This window comes from Suricata suricatta, chromosome 2, assembly GCF_006229205.1.
Source record: "Suricata suricatta isolate VVHF042 chromosome 2, meerkat_22Aug2017_6uvM2_HiC, whole genome shotgun sequence".
Lineage (NCBI taxonomy): Eukaryota > Metazoa > Chordata > Mammalia > Carnivora > Herpestidae > Suricata > Suricata suricatta.
In genome coordinates, this window is record NC_043701.1 from 56981222 (window position 1) to 56992252 (window position 11031).

An 11031-nucleotide genomic window follows, 5' to 3' on the forward strand; every position below is an offset into this window, starting at 1 on the left:
ATAATCTGATCTGTTCTGAGACATTGTTATCAAGCTGATCCGGAATCTTAAAATTAGATTATAGATGGAATGACCCTAACAATAGCAGTTATTCAATAAATGCCATCTGATACCTAGAGAAGTAAAAATTCTATGCTGTTTATTTATTTTTGAGATAGACAAAGGAGGGGGAGGGGCAGAGAGAGGGGGATGGAGGATCCGAAGCAAGCTCTGTGCTGACAGCAAAGACCCTGATGCAAGGCTGGAACCACAAAATGTGAGGTCATGACCTGAGCCAAAATTGGACACTTAACCGGATGAACCCTCAGGCACCCCTCTATGCTATTTGACTAAGGTGAGTAAGAGTTTGGGGAATGCTCAAATTTCAATCAAGGTAACCAGCATCAAGTTTCAAGTAAACAATGACCAAAGTTATATCCTAACAAATTTCATTATGCTCTGTCAGAAAAAAAAGACAAAAAATAAGTGTATGGTTATATATAGTCTAGAAAAGAGGGACCGAAGGAACACGTGGCATGTTTTCCCAGAAGAAACCCAAGTAGAGTTAATTGAGCTGAGGAGCAGTAACATTATGATCATTTGAGAAGTGAGGTTTGTCTGAGTAGCAAGTTGGTCATGAGCTCTCACTACAGTTTGGATGCTCTGAGGCTTCTGGCTGCTAGATAGAGAACTCTCTCCCAGAAGTGAAAAAGTTGGCATTTTGGCTCAGGCCAAATGAGTTTGTTTGGTATGAGTCAACTTAGAAAAACTCAATGTATTTTGAGTTCAATGAAAACATGTCGTGCCCTTATCTACAAAGCTGAGATCCTCACCATAAACCATAGTTCAGAAAGAAAATGTGCTGGTCTGGGCAGTCACTAGCCTTCCCTGGAGGCCAGCTCCATTGTGCCTGGCTTTCCATCTCATTCACATATGAACCATGCACGTCTAAGTTCATAATAGTCTCCACATCTATTGTTGTTTATCTTTGGCAATTACATTATGTATTTTTGTGAGCATGTGATTACATAAAATGGAGTCAGACAATATGATCATTTTTGGTTACCAGGGCAATCAAACAAGAACACAATTCTGGAGTGTTGGTATATGTGCTTATGGATATGATCCTAAGGTTTCCCTTTTATCCAAATAAAGAAGTTGGATAATGTCTTGACAAATTAGGGACTAACCAGCTACTTGCAGGGATCAGCACATGGAACAATTAATGAAGGAAGTTATTAAGGAAAATAACAAAAGTTTACAAACCTGGGACTGATATCTTCCCCGCTGTTGGATGCTTCATCTCCATAATGAGGCCATTGTGTAATACCTTCAAAGGGAAAAAACAGACAGAAAAATAAATTACAAAATAAAATTACTTAACCTCAAGGAGTTTGAAAAGCCCCTATGTGGCCCACTGAAGAAACATCTTCCAAAACACAGAATTTTAAGTTTGGAATTTTAATTTGAAAGTAAATATTTGAAATAAAAAGATTTCCATCTTATATGAAACAAACGAAGCCAAAAAGAGTTAGAAGGTACTACATTTTTTATAAAGTTTTCCCACTCTTAAAAATGTCATTTGCTCCTAAATATATGGCATGATCTCCCCCCTTTCATCTATATTTGATCCTCTAGATACTGAACCTCAGTCCTTCCTGCATTACCTTATCACAGGACATGGCCAAAGTCAACTGCAGAAAGACAGAATGGGAGGAAGAATGAGGACCTAGAGCAGAGAAGCCCACGAGGATGGCACATGAGCTCTGGATAATTTATTCAGTGGAAAGTCAGGGTTATCAGTCCAGTTTGAAAGGTGAATCAGAACAAGCAGAAGGCGCAGTGACTGCTGGAAGTGGATATATTCAGGGCTGCTGTGACCAGTAATAAGCAGGGCCAGCTGACTGGGAGCCCAGAGTGGACTCAGGTCAGTGGCTTGAGTGGAAGATTGGAAACAGGGATGTTTTTGGTGATAATATGACGATAATTATAAGACTAGATCTCAGAACTGGGAGTCAGTGGGGGAGCTGGCAGGGAGAAAACTGAGAAAACAAAACAAAACAAAGATCCTGTCCTGGAAGGCTGGTTAGGTTCTCATGCACTGGGACCAAGATAAGTATTTGGTGTCCCATTGAGAACACAAGGTAGACTTGACCTCGGGTTAAGGCTCAAGGCCAGTTATTAGGACAGGGACATTCTATCAGAGACTTGATGTTGAATTGCTTGACTACATCCTTCACTTTTGTTTTTCCTATGGGGTGAGCAGAAACACAGAATGTGCCAGGTATCAAGAGCCTTCCACTTATAGTTAAAGGATGAGACAAGGGCATGGAACTAGATTCTAGAAGACAAGTGTTGAATTATGGGAGGCAAAACGTTTGGTCATAAACAAATAAAAATGCTACAAATTTGGGGCACCTGGGTAGCTTAGTTGGTTGAGTCCTACTTTGGCTCAGGTCATGATCTCATGGATAGTGAGTTCAAGGCCTGCATTGGGCTCTGTGTGACAGCTCAGAGCCTAGAGCTTGCTTCAGATTCTATGTCTCCCTCTCTCTCTGCCCCTTCCCTGCTCATGCTCTGTTTCTCTCTCTCTCTCTCAAATAAACATTAAAAAAAAAATTTTAATGCTTTAAATTTGTTTTCCTTCGTTTAATTGTTTTTAATAACTACTGTCTCAAAGAACCCAAAAATTCAATTTACTATTACTATTACTAATGTTCAATGAGACATATATAAGTGACTCACATATGAATTGTACTTTATCTGTACTATCTACCAAATGGAAAGCTTCTCTTTTCCTGTTTTGGACATGGATCTAAAGGGCAAAAGAGTTTCAGTGGCACAGTGAACTTGTGGACCATGATTTCATACTAATATCCCCCAAAGCAGCAGTTGTAATGGCTCTATAAGCATTTTGAACTTCAGGTGAAAGCAAGATTTGCATGCCCATCTCCTTATCATAGTCTTTCCCAGAGTTAAAAGAGCATGGAATAAATAAACTAATATAAATACGGAAAACTCAGGGAAAGAGGTCACATTTCTTAGCCTCTATCCATTTCCTGTGAGCCTTTTAGTCACATTGTGGAATAACCCTCCAATAAGACAACCTTACAGGTGATGTTTTAAGGTTAGAAGTAGAACTGTGCTGTGTCTAAATATTCTGGCTTGCACTGATTTCTTCAGGAATGGTCACCACCTTTGGGGTGATGCTCTTTAAACAACCATGTCAACCTCCCTCGGAGGGGGTGATGCCACACCATATGGAGATCCTTTCTAGGGATGACTTGCCTCTCTTTTGGAATCACCAGCTTTGCACCCAGGAGCTGGCCAGAGAAAATTCTTGCCAGTGTTAGAACTGAGCTATAATTTAACTCTGGTGTGGCTCGTTCTCAGCACCCGCCCAGCACAGCCTCCTCCTATGTGGGGGTGGGGGCTAAATGCCAAGGCGAGGTGCTAAATCTCAGTTCTACTGAGGACAGGAACAAAAATACCAAGCTAAATTTCACTCGAAACAATTATCTGCACACTGAATCATTCTTCTCTTCTCGTATCTGTTGCCCTCGTGACTACCTCTTTGTAATAACACTGCAATGCTACTCACAGAAGACAAAAGTGAGTGTTCTCGGCTAAATATAACTCAACTGATATTGTTGAAATTAATTAACGCTGAATTTTAATCATGTAGGAAACGTTAAGTGTCAAACGTGAAAGGGTAGTTGGTAAAGGTCAAGGGACATGTGTCACAGATCTGCGAAGCAAAAGCTAGCAGTTGATTGAAGTTTTTCGTGGAAGCAGTTTAAAGAATGCGCTTCCTTCACCTCTACATTACTGTCTGTGTATGATATTCCCAACATGAAACTTTTAAATCCGGCCTTACCAGTTCCTTTGCATTGAAAGTCCTTCAGTGTTAAGCAGAAATATAAATTCTTCTCATGTTTGGCTCAGGAAGGTTAACTGTGGTTTTTCATTTGCTATAGCATTTGTAGGATTATGAAATACCTGGGCTAGTCTGAGTCCCCATCTTCAGGAAGATCTAACCTATTCCCCTGCTTGGTTGCTACCCCGTTTTGAGGCAGTCTGAAGTCAATACAATTCCATAAGATTTCGTCTGTGAATCAGGTCAGATTATCTTGGGGAACAATTGAGGCCGGGGCTCTGCTGTCCCTGGAAACCCTGCCTAATGACTCGGAATCTTGGAAAACTCTCCAGCCTTGTTTGTGGGGCAAGTCCCGCTCTGCTTAGTAACATATTCGAGAATCTCAGAACGAAGGCAGGCTGTCTGAATTTTAGCATAAATCTCTCCTTCTGCACTTCAGGCATATTGTCTCCCCCTAACTTCACTGGAAACGGAGGACCTGGCACTTACTAACATTTGTAGAACATTTCTTTGGGAACGGTTACTAAATGTTCCCTGTTCCTTTTCTCACCCAGGCTCAACACCCTGACCTCTGTTACCTCAACCTAGAAATTCAGATTTAAAGTGTTCCCTTTACTGACTTCTAACAATGGAAGGGGGGACTTCAGCTTTAGGGATGTCCAATACCATTTTCTCTTAAGGAAATGTCATGCCTGGAGCCTCCGTCTGGCCATTCAGGGTACGTGGGGGTACCTATTTTGTTATTTTTGAATGAGGCAAGGAAGCTTCCCTAGAACTTTATAGTGGAATTCATCCTTCTTTCACTTATTTTATCCTCCCTAGATCTTTCATGGCTGGGTAGCTCTTCTAAATATCACTTCTTTCCCCTATAATTGCAAAAGTCTATTCTTGACAAGAATAGAATTGTAGAGAGTGTACTAACCTCTTTAGCAAAGAATCAGGCCTATTTAAAATAAGGTCTTTCTTTCTTCTTCAAGAGTTTCAGAGATTGACAGGCTAATGACAGAGTCAAAAGGTAATTACAAATGGTAATGTATTTTTTAATGTATTAATGATAGGGGGAGGGAGGAGGAAAATGTATACCTTGAAGTGAAATACAAGTTTAAGTTAAAGGAAGAAAGTCTTTTGATAAAGTCCTGTAGCAAGGATGGCAGAACAAGGCTGTGATATAACACTAACAGGAAAACAATGTAAAACATAAAAAATCAATCCTGACTATGTGTGGTGAAAATCTCTGAGGAAAGCAAGAGATCTAGGTCAAGAGTAGAAGTAGCAAGGCATATTCAGATGAAAAGAGACTGAGAGAGTGCCAGCATTAAATGACATACACAAATGGTCTGTGTAAAGACCACAGTAGCAATCAATATGATACTGTCCCTAACATTAATAGTGATGCACAACAGTAAAACAGATGATGAATAGAGACATGACCATTCAATTTAACAAACATTATAGAGCACCCATGTACTGAATGATAGGAAGGGGTTTGCGGTAAAAAGATGAATGAACTTGCATTCAAAGTGCCTATAATTAGAAGAGAGGGTTGGGAATAAGAGACTTGAGCCGATTTTTATAGCAGTTTAAGCTTCAAATGAAAGAGCTAAATTCAATAAGTAACAAGTAAGTAACTTTGTCTACCTTGGAAGGAAGCTAAAGGACATAGGTTAGTAGAAGTCACAGCACAAAGATAATATGGAGATAAAACATTAGGTTAACAATTGCAAGGATAAATATGATAACAGAAGCTATTGCTCAACAATACTCCCTATGGGTCAGGCATTATGTTAGGAGAGAAAGAGTTGTGTCCATATAATCCTTTCATTAACTAGACCAGGTGGGAATTACTCTCATCTGCATTTCTACTGATAAAGTGATGGAAGCCTAGAGGGATTGAGGACTTGCCCAAGGTTTCACAACTAAGAAGTGGTTGATTGTGGATTATAATTAGGGTGCCTCTGACCCTAAACCTCTTAGTCAGTTGGAGAATTAGTAAAAGAAAAAAGAAAAAAAAAAAAAAAAGGACCAGCATAATTTGATTTACCACTAAAATAACTAGCTTGATGTAGTCAATTCTGTAAAATAAATTAGTCAATTCACTGGGGCAAGAAAGTCAGTCCAAAGGATTGATTGGCACCACACAGCCCAATTAGTTAATAAACTGAATGCTCCCTTGTAGGTAGCCAAGGCTACTGCAGATACAAAGGCCGTGAAAAGAGGAAGGCTTTTGGCCTCAGCCTAGCTCAGATTTTGAAGGGGACAGACCCAGCCAGTGACCTTGGGCAAGGCACTTAAGTTCTCTGAGGCTCAGAACCCTCCTCACTAAAAAGGTGAAAAAATATATGTTTCTCTGGAGTCAATAAGGATTAAGGGAGAGATGAGCATAAAACCATGAGCACAGAGCCTTGGACAGTCAACTCAAAACTCATGGCAGCTGTTTATCATTATCAGTAGACTGAGTTCAAATTCTGGCTCCACCAAACTCTATGGCTTTAGGGTACATTCATTCATGCAACAAACATATATTGAACATATTGACAGTGATGATTAATAATAATAAGCATTAAATGCATATTAATGCACTAGGCTTTTGTTTTGTTTTGATTTGATTTTTAGTGTGCCAGACATTATTAAGTGCTGAGGAAAAACTGGGTCACAAAACAAGTAAGGTTCTTGCCCTAAAGAAGCTCACAGTCTTCTAAGGGAGGCTTTTGAATTAAATGGTACTCATTGTACTATTATTATTCCGTAATATCTACTGAGTGCTTTGCTATAGCCCCAGTGCCTTGAACATTATCTGGCATTATTTGATGGATGCCAAATAATATTTTACTGGGTTTATTGAACTTTATGTATATATGTATGTTTATTTATTTTGAAAGAGGGAGCACACACACATGCCTGAGCTGGGGTGGGGCAGAGAGAGAGGCAGAGAGAGAGAGAGAGAGAGAGAGAGAGAGAGAGAGAGAAAGAGAGAGAATCCCAAGCAGGTTCTTCCCTGTGGTATGTCCAGATTTCAATATCGTTCCCAAAAACCAGAGACCACCAGGGAGACCGAGTCATGCATGCAAAGGCAAAGGGCTTTATTATGGGCTTAGGCTGGCCGGGCCTAAACTCGGGCTCACAGACCTCACCAGCGCAGTGGATCCATGCTGAGAGCCCTGAACAAAGAGGGGGCAGGGCCTTTATGGGATTTGGGGAAGGGGGAGTTACAGGAAATTGTGACACAGGTATAGTGATTCAATCATTATCGCCTAACATCATTGGCAGTAACTTTAACCATACACATTGTCCAGAGGGTTCGTTACTTTTGGCAGGACCAATCACAATATTTAGAGTATTAACCAATTACAGAGTTGACCCAGGACCCTGAGGTAGGGTGTAACTAGCCTTAAGTAATAAGTGATTATCTATAGCTTCTATCTGTAGGCCTGTCCTTAGAGGAGTGTTAAGCATTTTAGCTGGCTGCTTCTGATTGGGTGTTACTAGGGTGGTCCCTGGTTGAGCAATCTATGCCCTTTTATTGTCTAATGTTCTGAGAAACTGACACTTAGCCCTCCAAGGTCAGAGGGGAAACTTGAAGCCTGTTATGGAGTCAGTTTGATTCAGACCTGCATCCTGTCAGCACAGAGACAGATGCAAGGCTTAATGTTATGAACCCTGAGATCAGGACTTGAACTGAAATCAACAGTCAGAGGCTTAACTGACTGAGTGACCCATGCTCCTCTATTTATTTATTTATTTATTTATTTATTTTTAATTTATTTAAATTGAATTGACTAAGTAGCAAGTGGCCCCTTTTGGTTTAATTTCTTATGGAGGGGGGGCAGGATTGGAGGGTGTTGTCTCTTTTAAGCTTTTAATAAATCCTTATATTTCTCTAGACAAGAAAATATTACTGGGTCCCCAAAATATATTTATTTTTAGGAACTCAATTATCAAGTTCTGTTGTTGCCTTGCTGCAAATTCCTCAGTTTCCTAAAGCTTCCCAAGTACTTGAATCTGCCTTAGATGTCCTGCAGAGGTCTGAAGATGTTGCAGAGGTCATGCTGAGGAGCTACATGAGGATCATGGTCATTAGCAGTGAAGAGAAGCCAAAAAGGGTGACATGGGAATTCAGCAAAACGATGGGCATGCACATTATACATGCTAAGCAAATCTACTACTCTTGAATAGAAGAATCATGTCATTCTTCTTCACTGGGAAAACTCAGAAAACTATTTCCAAAACATGCACAAATAGCTTAGAAAGCAAGAAAGCACTGGAGTAAACTAATTTATTGCACTGTCTGCTTTATCCCTTTAGTCATTTCTTTAACTTGATCGGAAAACAGCCCAGACTAATATTTGAAAAATTATATAACCTGAAGGTCTAAGAAACAACTAATATGTTAAAAGTTAATTCAACTGTTTTGAAAGCAAAAAAAAAAAAATTAAAAATGCAGAAAATAATGAACAAGTAAACTCCTAACTAGTTGGATAATGGAGGTCAGATTTAAGTGATGACATTTTTTTTTTCTTATTTCTTTTGAAACAATTGGCTGCAACCAAACTTACTCTGGTGCTAATGCACATGACACAGCTTTATTCCTTTTTTTCTAATTAAAAAACATGAATATTTATTATTCAAACAAATATATATGTATTATAACACACACACATATATTTTAATGAGTACTAATAAAAACTTAAGAATGTTTTACATTTCAGGAGTACCTGGGTGGCTCAGTTGGTTAAGCATCTGACTTCAGCTCAGGTCATGATCTCATGGTTTGTAAGTTCAAGCCTTGTGTCGGGCTTTGTGCTAACAGCTCAGAGCCTGGAGCCCACTTCAGATTTTGTGTCTCCTCTCTCTCTCTGCCCCTCCCTGGCTCGCTCTCTGTCTCTGTCTTTCTCTCAAAAATAAATAAATATTAAAAAATAAAAAAATAAAAAAGAATGCTTACATCTCCAAGTTTGCCCCAATCCCTCCCTCTTCTATCCCCAAATAATCACTCTCCTGATTTTTTTATTTCCTTCCTTTTTTTTTTCATCTTTGTATCCCATGTTTATATCTCTAAGGATTCAGTGTCTGTTTTATAAGACTTATATCAATGAAATTATATATCCTTCTCTGATTTGCTTTTTCTCTTTTTATAAGACTTATATCATTGAAATTATATAAGACTTATTTATAAGACTTATATCAATGAAATTATATATCCTTTTATATAATTTATAAGACATATCAATGAAATTATATATCCTTCTCTGATTTGCTTTTTCTCTTTAACATTGTTTTTGAGACTCATCTATTCTGTGGCCTAGGGCCAATTATGGCTATTAATATAAATTATGCCATTATAGAAATATATCATCATTTATTAAGTCACTCTGTTCTTACACTGTTTCCAGTTATTTTACTACAACAAGCACTGCTGTCATAAACATCTCTTCATGCAAGAATTACTCTAACGCACTCAAAGGCCGACATTGGGTACATGTATCTTTAATATTAGTAATAGCAAATTATTTTTCTCAATGATTAACCAAAAATCCCACCAATAGTGAATATTATTTTCATTTGTTTTACAATGGTAGCAAAACTTGATATGATCAGTGTTTTTAAGGCTTTGCCAATTTAATCTCTTTGAAATAGTATCTTACCAAAGCTTTAACTTGTATTTCGTTGATTACTAAAGAGACTGAATATATTTTCCCTGCTTATTATTTCCTCTTCAATGAATAATTGTTCAAATCATTTGCATTTTTTCTATTGGCTTAATTAATTTTTCTTATTGATTCATGAGTTCTTTGTGTATTCTGGGTATGAATCCTTCACTGGAACATAAATTGAAAATATTATGGCTTTATTTCTCATTTTGTGGTGTTTTGATGAACAGAAGTTTCTAATTTCAGCAATCTTGAATTCATGGAATTTTTTCCTTTGTGTTCTGTATCTTTTATGACATATTTAAAGAATTCTTCCCTACTCTAGATGATGCAAATAGTCTCCTAAATTTTCCTATAAAAATGATAAACATTGCCCATTTATAATAAAAGTTCACAGGAAGCCAAGGATTGAGAGGAATTACCTTAGCCTGATAAAGACTGTCTACAAAAACCCTAAAGATAACATCATACTTAGTGGCAAGAAACTGAAAGCTTTTGCTCTAATATTGAGAACAAAGCCAGGATGTTTGCTGCCACCATTCTTATTCAACATGATATGAGAAGTTCTAGCCATGGAAGTAAATCTAGAAAAGAAGTATAATTTTCATAAAAACATATAGATTGTAAGGGAAAAAAATGGAATAAATAATAAATATAAAATGAAGAAATATAATAAAAGGAAGACAAATAAAAGAAAGAAATCACACAGACGACATGACTGTCTGCATAGAAAACTCCAATGAAAGTACAAAAATACTCCTGGACCTATAAATGAGTTCTTCAAGATCACAGGACGCAAGATCAACCCACAAAAAGCAACCGCATTTCTGTATACCAAGAATGAAATGAGAAAACCAAAATGAAAAACACAATGCCAGTAACGATTGCTAAAGACAAATGAAATGCTTAGATAGAAACATAACAAACCAGGTACAGATTCTGTATGCTGGAAATTACCAAATGTTCATAAGAGAAATCAAAGTTACCATAATAAATGGAGATGCATACCATGCTCTTGGATTTGAAGACTCAACAGAGTAAAGATGTCAATTCTCAAATTTATCTATGAGTTTAATGCAATTCTTACCAAAATTCCAGCAAAGATTTTTTGTAGATGTAAAAAAGCTTATGCAAAAATATATGTGGAAAAACACAGAACTTAGAATAGCTTAAACAACATTGAAAATAAGAATAAAATGAAAGAGAAGCAGTCTACCTAATATTGAGGTATACTAGATAAATGCTATATATTATATAGCAACTTAGAAACTATGGAACAGAATAGAGAACTCAGAAATATATCCATACAAATATGCACAACTTATTCTGGCAAAGGTGCAAAAGCAATGCACCTTTAAATAAACAGTCCTGGAACAATCAGAAGAAAAAAGAAAAATCCCAACCTAAATCTCATTCCGTATACAAAAATTAACTTAAATAGATCATAGACTTCAATGTATAATTTAAAACTCTAAAATCTTAGGAAAACTCTTTGATATTGCTCTGCAAAGATCATGTTAAATGGAT

At 37.5% G+C, this 11031-nt stretch overlaps 1 protein-coding gene across 2 annotated transcripts in view; it reads right to left on the reverse strand.

The window, feature by feature from the left end:
* SUGCT (succinyl-CoA:glutarate-CoA transferase) overlaps nt 1-11031 on the reverse strand; it is a 749888-nt gene that overhangs the window by 100935 nt on the left and 637922 nt on the right. For both annotated transcript variants that reach the window (XM_029926667.1, XM_029926657.1), the window contains exon 13: nt 1246-1309. In XM_029926667.1, the coding sequence (XP_029782527.1) occupies nt 1246-1309 (64 nt within the window). The remainder of the gene's footprint in view (nt 1-1245; nt 1310-11031) is intronic.